The sequence below is a fragment of the Stegodyphus dumicola genome, chromosome 6 (assembly GCF_044657685.1).
Source record: "Stegodyphus dumicola isolate Sdum_Otavi_A_Nest chromosome 6, ASM4465768v1".
Classification (NCBI taxonomy): Eukaryota; Metazoa; Arthropoda; class Arachnida; order Araneae; family Eresidae; genus Stegodyphus; species Stegodyphus dumicola.
This window is the reverse complement of record NC_140773.1, coordinates 8,319,971-8,332,855: the sequence shown is the minus strand read 5'-3', so window position 1 is coordinate 8,332,855 and position 12,885 is coordinate 8,319,971. Positions and strand designations below refer to the sequence as shown.

The 12,885-nt window shown below is 33.1% G+C and overlaps 1 protein-coding gene across 3 annotated transcripts in view; it reads right to left on the bottom strand.

The window, feature by feature from the left end:
* The window catches only part of LOC118180844 (immunomodulatory peroxidase-like), a 109,173-nt gene that overhangs the window by 15,769 nt on the left and 80,519 nt on the right, over window positions 1-12,885 (bottom strand). For all 3 annotated transcript variants that reach the window (XM_035349900.2, XM_035349897.2, XM_035349898.2), the window contains exons 11-13: window positions 7,771-7,968; window positions 3,936-4,072; window positions 668-832 (exon numbers count right to left, since the gene is read on the bottom strand). In XM_035349900.2, coding sequence (XP_035205791.1) covers window positions 668-832; window positions 3,936-4,072; window positions 7,771-7,968 — 500 coding nt within the window. The remainder of the gene's footprint in view (window positions 1-667; window positions 833-3,935; window positions 4,073-7,770; window positions 7,969-12,885) is intronic.

The following is a 12,885-nucleotide window of genomic DNA, read 5'->3' as shown; positions in this document are numbered from 1 at the left end:
AAACATATAGTTACAAAGTAGTTATATTATATTGCAGACAAATATAATTACAGATAAATAAGATTGCAGATAAATAAGATTACATCACAGAACTGTTATTATACTAATCCATTGCAAAATTATGCGCCACACCTTTCAGGTATTCCATTATTTCTCGATTTTCAAAATCTTCAACTATTACTTTAATTCTCATATCAGCTCGCAGATACCTATTCTGCTTGTGCGGTGGTTCATCTCCACGTACAAATTGTTCATAACATTGATCAATTGATTTTTGAAAACGCCTGAGACCATCTATGAATTCCCACAATGTGGGGTGTGAAACACCAAATGATAATGACACCAAATTTATTTGAATGATGATGCAAACTTATTCTAAAAATAAAAATACGAAAAGTATGGCGTCTAACAAAAGCAAAAAAAGTATGGCGTCGAACTGACGATCTCGTTGACGAAACGATCTCGTTGACCACGCGTCGAAACGCTGATGTCGAACCATTGGCGTCGAAACGTTGGCGTCGAACTGACCTGTACCGGAATAACCTGCTAACATGTTTATGATATAACAACATAAAAATTTATCTTCATAAAATTACGTTAATAAAACACCCCTACTGCGTTAAATGGTAAAAAATATAAATTAGTTTTGAAAGTTTTATTAATTTACCTCTGTCGTAGTATAAGGCTCTACTTGATGCGTTCTTTGAGAAGCCATACCCAGCGTAACATGATCCAATCCACATTTGTAGAGAATGCTTGGATTCATATAAGTTTTATGTAAAGGAATTTTGCTTCTCAATTTATGGTCTGGCCCTCTGAACTCCAAGATACTCTAAGTAAAGTAATCAGATTTGAAGATTATTTAAAAGAAACATAAATAAGACTCACATACGAGTAAATAAAGGATAATAATTTTTTTCATTGCTTTTTAGCATGCCAAGAAAGATCTATCCAAATAAACTGTTATATTATAATTTATTTTTTAATTTTCTATCGGATTAAGTTCCATCTGAGTTTTGCTTTGTCAATTCTCTCGTTATTTCTTGTTAAGTACACATTTCTTGTGTTAAATAATAATCAAATCCATGTTCCCTGAATAGTAATTTAAACGTCTCCCTTATCGAACGCTGTGATAACCGTATTTTCTGTTAAGGGGACTCATACACCTTAAAACCCATAAGATCTTCAAATATGTGACTGTTGTAGGAATTAGGATTACTTATTTATTATAAAAGCAATTAGTTCCAACCTTTTACAGCTGACTACATAATATAGTAGTTTTCTGAAAAAGTAATCAGAAACTTTGTGTTTCCACAAATATTTTTATAATTTAATCCGTTTTGTGACAAACGTTTTCGTCATGTTTCCACCTTGCTGTGCGCACATTTTAAGCCATTCTGTTGCATAATTTAATTCCATATTTAATATGTCGTTTTTAAAAGATTTGGAAAGTACTGTGAACCCAAAATTCTAAGAATTTCCTGTTAAATTGTTATTTATTTGGAGTTGAACTTATGAAATGTATTTTATTAAAAAAATCTGTAATGTTTTCGTGCATAAAATTTTTTAATATTAAAATATTCATCAGATTTTTGGTTCAGTCAGAAAATAGTGCCCATATAAAGAATTCCATCCAATTTCAAGTATGCACCACTAACCATTTTAAAAATATCATGCCCGCAAGGTGGAAACATGGCGAAAAATTTTGTCACAAAGCGGATTAAATTACAAAAATATTTGTGGCAACATAAGATTTATGGTTACTAGTTTCCAAAGCAGCTATATTATGTAGTCAGCTGTAAAACGTTGGAAGTAATTGCTTTTAAAATAAATAAAATATTCCAATTCTTGCAACAGTCACATATTCGAAGATCATAAGGGGTTTAAGGTGTATGAGCCCCCTAGTCCAGTGAAGAAGTTGCTATTCCGTGTACCTTCGAAATGTGCCTCGGTTTTGATTTTCCGTTCTTTACGAAAATCAGTTAAAGCCTTCTGGTATGTGGACAGGAAGGTTTCTCCCCTTTCGAATAAATTGTTACTGTTGCATGTCGTTTCGTAAATATAGTTACATGGGGAGTTTTATAAGAAATTTTTAATAGACAGACGACATCTATTGCCCAATTATCAGATTTCCGAAACATCAGAAGAACTAATTATTGAAAAGGACTATCTAGGATTCGTCCAGCTGGAGGAAGACTTCTAAAAGCATTAGATGTACCATTCAAATTTTGGAAATCTCACTGACTAATAGCGGGAAATGCGATAAATGCATGGTCAAACTGAATTTACAGTGACTAATACAATTTACAGTGACAGCAGTGACTAATACAATTTTAATGACGTTAATAAAGTTTTTGAAAAGCCAATGACTCCTTACAATGTTAGTTGTTTGTTTATAACGAGATCCGCTATTAGAATACCATACGAAAAGGAAAGGATGCCCCATGGAGCACTTTTTAAAGATATCTGGCTCGTACTTACATGAGGAAAAACAAGAAAACGTCTATGCAAATCAGCATATTCGCTTGGACTCGCACATCGGCCCGAACTATGAGTGTTCAGAGGTTTTTACCGTGCAATCTCTAGTGGGCAAGGCTGTCAGTTAGAGCCGTGTTTGAATCCTGTCGAAGAGATTGTCATCTTAGGAGTTTTGTGGCTTTCCTTAAGTGTACTATGAATTCGAGACAATTTCTGTAGTCTTCCATGAAGTCATCCTTCCGCGTAGGATTTTGCATGACCTATGCATTTATCATATCGTTATTTTTAGTGTTATTTTAGATTTTAAGGGGTATCAGAAACCCCTATACCGACAATGTTAAACTGGCCATTTTCAATGTACCTTTTCTCAAAATCTGCTGTAGATACAAGTTTGAAATTTTTTCTGTAATTAAAGTATACCTATTTGATTATACTGAAATGAGATTTTGAAGCATTTTGAATTTAAGAGTAAATTACAGAATATTTTGTTAGGCATAGTAAAATTTAGTACTTTTCTCACACAAAAAATTAAATTTTTTTTCCTAAGTTTATTACAAAATGCTCATTTCAGTAAATATTAGAGAACCTGATAAATAAGCCATAAAAACTTTAGATACCTGTGAGCAGTAGTTCCTGAGAAAAGGTACATCGAGTATAAAAAAGTCACGTTTGGAGAAAAACGCTTTTTTATGTAAAAATCCTCATTGATCAAAGCAGTAGATGACAAATTAAAACTAGATGTTTTTACAGTTCTAATTTTCATAGAGATTAAATAATGGTGTTTTTAGAAGGATAAAAGTGTAGAGAATTTGAAAATGCAAAAATCCGAAATCACAATTTTTTGAAGATTTTGGGGTTCCAACACCCCTTAAAATATGGTGGTGCGATTCAATACTTTCTTTAACTTGGACTCTCAAAATCTTTGCTAACATGTAATTAAGCAACTGACTCTATGTTTTATGCTATTTATATTTGTAAAAGTATACACAGGAATAGTGTACTCTTGTTGTAACTTTATTGCAACACTTCCCTCCTGGTGTCTAGATTTAACTAAACCTATACCTTTTTAATGGGAAATCAGAAATATATATTTTCAGCAAATTAACTAACTAAAACCACTTGCTTCGAAAGCAAAAATTTAAGTTTGAATTCAATTCAAATCGAGTTGCCTTAACATTGCCAAAACCTTACACAATTTTTATAGTTAGTTCTGCGGTAACCAATTTCAATCATTTCAGATGTGAACGTAGGTGAGAAACTGAGTGAATGTTTCATATGCATCGATTTTCAAAATATAATGTGATAAATTCTTACAGTGCTTCCCAATCTACTTAAAGAAAAAATAACTTCGTTTGATTTGATAAAAGCAAAAGAGAAGAAATTTGTTAGCGAAGTTTGAATTTGGGGTAATAATAATCTTAAAGAGGATCCTAAATGGGAAAATAAATAAAACTTACTTGAACAAGGGTATGCCCGAATCTGAAAGCAGCTGTTGAGAATACATTATATATACCTGCATCAACAGTTTCATCATATCCATCAAACGGTTCGTTTTCTTTTATTTGTAAATTGTGCTTTTCCATCTCTTTATTTCCTACAATATATGATCAGTGAATGTTTAATAAATTAGCAATAATGTAATACATGACTGGCATATATTATATTTATTTTCATACAATTACTTAAGACTAACTGAAGCCGGTAATGAAATACTAAAAGCTAGAAGAAACGGTATAATTAATAAAAACCTGCAGTTTGTAAATGGGGCAATCATAACGAGAAATCAGCTTGTAATTTGCATTACAGGCATTTTCCGAATTCTCTTGATGTATTGCTTGTATAAAAATTTCACCTACCACTGTTGCTTTGAATTCTTTACTTTGATCTGGGCTGGCCCGTGCCCTTCAATGCATATTCTCTAATTACATTTTTTGTAACAACATAACAATACTCTGTTCTTATACCCATACTGCAACGTTATTTTCTAAATCTGGCCACGAAGCTATTCCTCTTCCCATTGAATATTTATTCGTTGTCATTTTTAATAGAATCATCATTCTTTCTCCAACCTCTTAACATCTTCTCTACTATATCGTAAGCCCTTGCTACAGTTGTTCGATTCCTTAGCCTCCTTATGATTTTCAACAATTTGCTCTTTATTTCTTTCTTTTAGTTGGTGCTATTATTAGGCCCACACTTCACAAGTTTCAGTTGATAATAAATCTATAGTAAAACATTTTTAAACATACGACACAACATACAGTGAAACTTGTTAGAGGTATATTTGGGTTCGCGATTCGTCACCTGCTTCTATGGGCAGTGCTGCCAGATTCAAGAAAATAAAATTGTTCCACATGAAGATGACTGATCTAAACTAAATTCATAGTTTGGGGGTTTACTTTCACGACAGATATGTGCTAAAATTATGAAACTTTGATGAAAATTTATATCTCATCGTATCTGGAGGGCGTCAAATGTAAGGAAATGTGGTTGGTCTCATATGTGCTATTAGGATTTAAGATTTCTATTTCGGATTAATTTGTAAACGTTTGGTGATGGAAAATTTAATAAAAACTCACATTTCAAATCGAAACCTTTGCAAAAAAATCTACTTACAATCTGAGATGTCAATAATATTTAGATACCTGGAAAGACTAAGTATTTAGAATTTAGCTTTAGCTCACAAGCATATCGACCTTAGTAAATAATACAGTTCAATAATTTTCAATAGTAATATTACGTTGTTCTTAGATTCGTTTTTGATCATTTGTAAATTTTCATAATTAAAAATATTCTGTGTGCAGTGATGATAATCAGAAATTTAATGCTACATTTCTGATTTCAGTAATATATATATTACAAAGAATATCACTAGAAACACATATCAAACAAATCTGTGAATGATAGATAGAAAAATTATTTAAGCTGGTGATAAGAATCTTTAGCATCGAGTTCGAAAATACCGTATTTTTATATTTGTTACTGATAAAGATAGATATATTTCTTTGCTGAACAGCTTTGTTCTGTTTACGATCAATTTTATGGCAACGTATTCTGTCTTTAGTTTGGAAAACTCTTTGGAAGATCTTTTCACTAGTTAAATAAATCGCTATAACAGAAGTATAAAACAGACTTATACTAACATTTACCTCAGACATATTCCTCAAATTCATCTTTATAAATATCTTACCTCAGGTTAATTGATTATGGGAAAATAATTCTTGATACATCTTACTACAAGAGAGCATTTTAAGAGCGTGTTAAGGAAAACTGGCTTGCATTCACATTACATATTAGAAATCCTTCGAGATCTCCCTTGCAGCCAGGCAGCTCGCAAGGATTTGAACCTAAGACTAATTAATAACGTTTGGCGATGTAAACGTTCCGGCGCTTCTTAGATCTCTTAAATATTTCAGACTTTTCAATTCTTATTTGATATATGTTTCTTAAACCGTCTTACAAACTTTCATCTCTTCTATTTATGCAAAATACAGGCTAAATTCGTTTTATTCCACGATTTCTATACATATAAAGATGCATATCTCTTTTTTTAATTAATTTTAAAGTATGGACCATTAGAATATCCGAAATAAGAAACAAAGTTAATCTTGAATTTACGTTTCTAAAAGGCTGACAGCGATTAATTGCCAGCTTGTCGAATTAGTAATCAATAGATTAGAATTAAATGGTAATTTCATCCCGAGAGAAATTTGCTTCGTATTCCATACTATTCCACACTAATTGCGATCACGTGAAATCAATAATGAGTAGATTAGAATTAAATGGCAGTTTCTTCACCAATAGAAATTTGCTTTTTATTCTGTCATAAAGCATCCATTTAAGTGCCTCATCTCGCAAACTTAAACGTGAAAGAACATCCTTTCTTTCAATGTAATACACAGGCTGTTCGCACATTTTTTAGACGATTTTGGTAAGCGGTAATAAAAATTCGATTGCTACAAAAGAAGCAATTGCAATTGCACTATGTTTTTAAAAGTCAAAATCATCGTCTGTGGCTTGAAAGTTTTGTTTTTATTCAAAATGGCGAATTTAATAAAGCAGTGGTTCGAAGGCTACATTTATGCTCTTTCGGAAGAAAAAAATGCATACTCAGTTATCCAAGAACTATGTGAGGGTCATGGTTTTGTGATATCTAAAGCGTCAATAGGTAATATCATCAACAAGAAAGGAAAGAAACGTCAAATTGGAGCCTCAAGTGAGACACAAATTCCAAATAAGTATCCAAGGAAAAAACGGACATATTCGACTATTGCAAAGGTACGTTGTTTAATGTTAAAAGAAAATCCCCCTAGTCAAAGGACAGTTACAAAATCATTAAAATGTTCGGTGTCCACTGTAAACAAAATGATAAACGTTAATTTAAATCCTAAGAAAGCGAAAAAACGCAATGTGCATCGTCTTCTTCCAAAGCATATCGCTCAACGCAGGACACGCTGCAGAATTCTATATGAGAAACACTTATCCAAAGAAAAATGGAAAACAATTGTCACAATAGATGAAGCATGGGTGTATTTAAATGATTGTAACAAGAAAAGAGCCATTTATTATCATAAAAGGGAAGAAAAAAATTTAAGTACATGGTTCAAAGAATCGAAAGAAAGTTTTTCTAAGGGATTCATGATTGTTGCTGGTTTTTCTTATAATGGAAAGTTAAAAATAAAGAATGCAAAAAAATGTCAAGATTAACTACTAATTATAATGCTATCAGGAACATATTTTATAGCCCATTTTCTGAATGAAATACCATCGCTTTATCCACAGTGCCATCCATCTGCGAGACTCCATCAGGACAAAGCTAGCAGTCACACATCAAAATCCACTGTAAATTTCCTAAAAGAAATGGAACAAAAAACTGGTATCAAGGCCATACCCTTCACCGATATCCCTACTAAATCTCCCGATGTGTCACCTATGGATTTTTGTGCTTTCGGACTTTTAAACACTGCATTATCCAAACGTTGTCCCCAAACCCTAACAGGACTCTGGAAAGCTGTTTGGGAGGAATGGGATAGAATACCTCTTTTTCCACTTCAAAAGGCATTATTATCCTGGAATTTGCGGTGTCGAAAGATAGTTCAGAATAAGGGATGTCAAATAGAACATTTAAAACACAAGAATTTTATGTAATTTAGTTTCGTGAATACAATATACATCGTCTAAAAAATGTGTGAACAGCCTCTGTATATGTTAAATAGCATATGAGCAAGAAAGATTCTTTGGAAGTGCAATGTATTTTAACAAATGCAATATTAGATTTTCCTGCACAATTACCAAGTATCTCTGGCAAAAATTCTCGGTAAGTAATCAGTTGTATTTCAGCTATGGCAATTCTTCTGGCTTCTTGAAACAATTTTTCATCGGACCAAGTAGGATTCAATTTTTGCAGTTCGTCAGTCAAACGGTTATGCTCACGGGACCATATTGTGTGCATAGTCATTAGCTCAAGATGCATATTGACACGGATGTCTCCTGAAAAGAAGAAATCATTGCATATAATTTGTAAAAGCGGTATGTTAGTTTACTCGATATGTTGTTTCACAAAATATTTGCAAAACAATTCATTCATCTTATAATACAGTTCACTTAAATTATAATAATGTTATTTTTATAAAAAGCTCATTTATTTTAAAACACGTTATCTTATAAAATAGTTCATTTATCTTATGATAATATTCATCAGCTTTTATTAAGCATGCAAAAAACGATTTAGAAATACCGACTCTCCCGTTTTTACGAATAAATTACGTACCCAACAACCATTCGGCCCGGCTCATGAATTCGTTCTTAAAATGTTGCTAAAGTCACAACACATATCCCGTAGACCCTCTGAAGACACATCGATAAATAAATGGACTAATTTACATGCTAATTTAATTCTCTGGATGTATTTCAAGATGCATGTTTACGTATTTAATAATATAAAAAAGTAACAGTTTTTAGAGTATATAATAGTTTAGCGACTTATAGGGTTAATGTTAATTTATATGTTGTTATAATTGTGTTTTAGTAACTAATGCATTCAAAGTTAATCTTTTACTTTAGTTCTTAATGATGGAGGAGGTAAAAACACCTGCTAATTGTATCAATTCATATAGTTTATTCCGACTAAGCTTTTAGTCCATTGCCATTGTATATACTAAATATTTTTGCCTTTAAGCAGACTTTATAGCAAAACACACGATTTATGAACTTCACAAATTTATCTATTTATTTTAAGCAGCTAAAGTCCAACACGAAAGAACATTTTCAAAGCTAAAGTTAATATAAACAATACTACAGAAATCTATTGTATTAGGAGAAATAGGTTTCTCACAACATTGCTCATCCTTCGGAGAGAACTATTAGTTGAGATCAGTACAGAAGCAAATATTTACAGATTGGTCCACATATCCACTACATTCAAATAATTGCTTTTAATGTAAAGGACTGAACGAATATACGTATGAACTATTTTGAACAACATGTTTATAAGGTATTTCTCTCGCCTTCTTAACGAGCCTTCCTGGTGTAATAGTTTGCACAGTGGGCAGGTATTCCAGAGGTTCACGGTTCTATTCCCGGCGAAGGTGCCTGCTTCCAAAAAAATCCTAATATCTCTACATGTAGCGCCCGAATTAAAAGGGTGTTAGTAAAAATCCTTTCCTCATTTCAATATAATGAATATTGAATCTTGTAGGAAGAATAAAGCTAATTTTTCAGAATAAACAAAATACTTTTATTTAAATTTTAAAACAGAACCAAAAAAAATAAATACTGCAGCTCTAAACTATCAAAATTTTAAACTGTTAACTACTGCAGTTAAAACTCTTACAACTATTAAAATATTAAAAAATCTTAAACTCTCTAAAACAAAATATATCAAAATCTTTCGAACCCTCTTCTTGTTGCCACACCGTAAAATGCAAGTTCTTGTCCTATTATTTATATTTCACGTTCTCTTTAAGTCTCGATCTTTATAAGTCATGATCTTTACAAGTCCCCCCACAAGAAGCACATTCGTCACCGTAGAGACAATGTTGCTCAGAGTTCATTGAGAGAGAAAGAGTTAACAGCTAACCTTGACAAAGCATCAGCATTCCCATGTGAACTCCCTTTGCGGTATGTCACAGTCATGTTATACCGTTGTAACGCTAAGGCCCAACGAGACAGTTTAGCACCATGAGGGTCGCTTTGGGTCAAGTAGGTGAGGGGATTGTGATCAGACACAATCTGCACTTTGGCACCGAAAATCCATGTGTCAAATTTTTTCAAGGCTTCGATGACACAAAATGCTTCTCGTTCGACGGTTGATCATCATTGTTGACAGGGCGTTAGTTTCTTGCTGAAAAATGCTATGGGCAGTTCTTTTGTAAATGGCCTATGTTTATTATCATTCTTACCTATGGTAGGCAATCCTAGTAGCTGTTGTTCCTTATCATCTTTCCTCTGTTCTATCTTTCCAATGGCTTTGTCAAGTAGCTCATACCATTTATCAATTGTTTCAGCTTTATCAATTTCTTCAAATATGGGATTTCTGTGCTTGCTGAAAGTCCTATAAACTAAAAAAATCTCAGCAATTTTTTCTACTGCTTTTTCTAATAATTCTTCATCAACATGATGTAGATCGTCTACCTCGGACTCGGGCTCTTCCATTAATTCAGCAATTCCTTCCGTTTCTTTCTCGTCTTCCAGTTCTTCGCTGTCATCCGAATAACTTTCTGTTCAATCTTCCATGTTTTCACCCTTAAACTTGAAAGGTTTCTGTGGTTTTCAGTTTCATTGTGGATGACATTTTCCTTTTCAGTTTCAACTTTTGTTCTATAATCCAGACTTTCTTTTTCATCTCCCAGTTCAACAGTATCTATGCTGCCCTTATTGTACATTTTGTTTCTGTTACCATCCAGAATTTCTTTTTCAGTAAATTGTAATAGTTCACTGTTATCTCCAAGTTTATTTTCAGTTTTAAGATCTGCAGCTTCTGTGTGATTTACATTTTCATTTTCAGTTACTAAGTCAGCTTTCACACTTTCCTTATGGATTATTAAGTCATTCTTTTTATCATCTACTTTTTCCTTCTCGTTTCCAATTTCAGCAATATATTCTTTCTCTTCTATGTTTTCATAATCAAGATTTACTTGTGTTTTATTGTCATCTGCAATTATTTCTTTTTCAGCTGCAGTTTCAGCATCATCAGTATTTTCTGTTTTGGTTACTGGCTTCACTTTAGTTTCACTTTCATTGACAGTTTCTTTTTCAACTGGGATTTCAGTCTCACCCATAAATTCGTTTTTACTTTCAGGTGGAATAATTTCTACATCTGTTATTTTGCTGTCAATTAACTTTTCCTCTTTGAGTTCATCTTCTGTTTCTACCCTCTTAGTTTCTTCAGTTATAATTTCTTCCTTCTGTGCTTCCTGTTCAACAATTTTATCTTCTATCATTTCTGTTTTCTCTATTTCTGTAAAGGGCAGTTCTTTACAACTTTCACATAATTTTTTAACATCTTGCTTAATAGTAGGCCAAAAGAATGAGTACTTGATTCGTTGAATTGTCTTTTTCTCACCGAGGTGGCCGGCAAGAGGGATTTCATGTGCCATTCTTAGGACTTCCCTTCTTTTTTCTAAAGGTAACACAACTTGCTTAATGTTTTCACCACAGATATATTCGGAATCAAGTAATATGCCATCATCGAAAGTATATGAATTTTGATTTTTATTTGCCCATTCAAAGCATTTTTTCAGAGTTTCGTCTTGTTCTTGATGTGTCTTGAATTCTAGTCTTACTCTATTCGTTGTTTTCCCAGACTCTATGTTTTCTTGGGAAAGCTGATTAACAACAGCCAAATTGGTAGTATTTTCTTCAACTGGTAACGGTTTATCATCTGTCTCTTTGTACTCTAAGGGGGATGCATCCCAATGACGATCACAGTTCCACAGTTCGATATTTCCACAGAGTGTTTCACAAGCTGAAGAACTCAATAGCAAGTCGGTAACTAGCTTTTTTGAAACAGCACACTTAATGGACACTCTACCGTGAAAATCATCGTCAATTTTCATCTGGAAAATCTTTAGTGGAGTAATTTCGTTTTCACCAAAAGCAGAAGATATCTCTATTTTACTTTCTCCTTCGCAAGGTATGTTGTCAACCAATTTCTCACGGACTACTGAAATTTGTGCTCCCGTGTCTACGATTCCATTTAGAATAATATCTCCACATTTAACTTTGACCAGTTTTAATTCATCTATGTTTCTAGATACGTCTACTGATTTTGAGACAGGAATAGAGATCTTGGCAGTTAGCACTTCTGGTTTTTCTTTTTCTGTAAGGGGTGCTTGTGTTTGTATTAAGTTGTTTTGTGCTGTTACAGAAGCACTTCTTGGTATCCGATTTTTGGTACATAACTTAGATGTATGACCTTCTTTTCCACAATTATAGCAAGTTAGTTTGAAACTAGGCTTTTGTGGTTCGTCACTCTTACGGGATGGGTACACTCTTGGCGTGTTTTCAGCGGACAGCGATTTATTTCTGAAAGCTCTTTCTGGAAGAGGAGAATGAGGTTGCCATTTTTTATTAGTTCTGTCTGCTGATGGATTACCACCAGTCCGTTTTGAGATATTACGAACACTGTCATATTCGTCAAGTTTATCAGCTAATTTGGTTGGAGAAACGAACTTCGCCCAGTCGTCGAGAAGATGGTCTCTTACTTCATAGGGTACTCTTTTCTTAATTTGGTCAGTAATAATCAAGTCTTTTAACGCGGCAAAATTTGTGATTTCAAGACCATTGATCCATTCTTCAAAATAACTTGTAATTTCGTAGCAAAAATCTCTCCATGATTTTTCAGCGCTCTTTTGGTGCATCACAAATTTTTTTCTAAAGCTTTCAGGATTTAATTTAAATCTCTTCAATAAAATGGCTTTAATGTACTCATAATCTTCAAAATTTTCTTCAGATTCCCTACCAATTAATTGAATGATTTCAGATGGCATTAAAGTCAATAAACATGAAACCCAATCTTTAGGATTAATCTTTGTCCTTTTAGCTTGTCTTTCAAATAAGGATAAATAAATCACAATATCATCGTGTCTTAAATTGAATTTGGGAATAAGCTTAATTAAATCAAAATTATGATGTCCATTTTCATTTGTTGGTGGAGTTTGTGTTAGTCGAACACGAGATTCAATTTCGAGTTTCCTCAATTCAAACTCCATTTGCTCTCTTTTCTGCTGTGCTTCTAATTCTTCTTTCCTTCGCCTTTCCTCAAGCTCTTCTTTCTCCTTTCTTCGCTGTTCCTCAATCTCTTCTTTTTCCTTTCTTCGCTGTTCCTCAATCTCTTCTTTCTCCTTTCTTCGCTGTTCCTCAATCTCTTCTTTTTCCTTTCTTCGCTGTTCCTCAATCTCTTCTTTC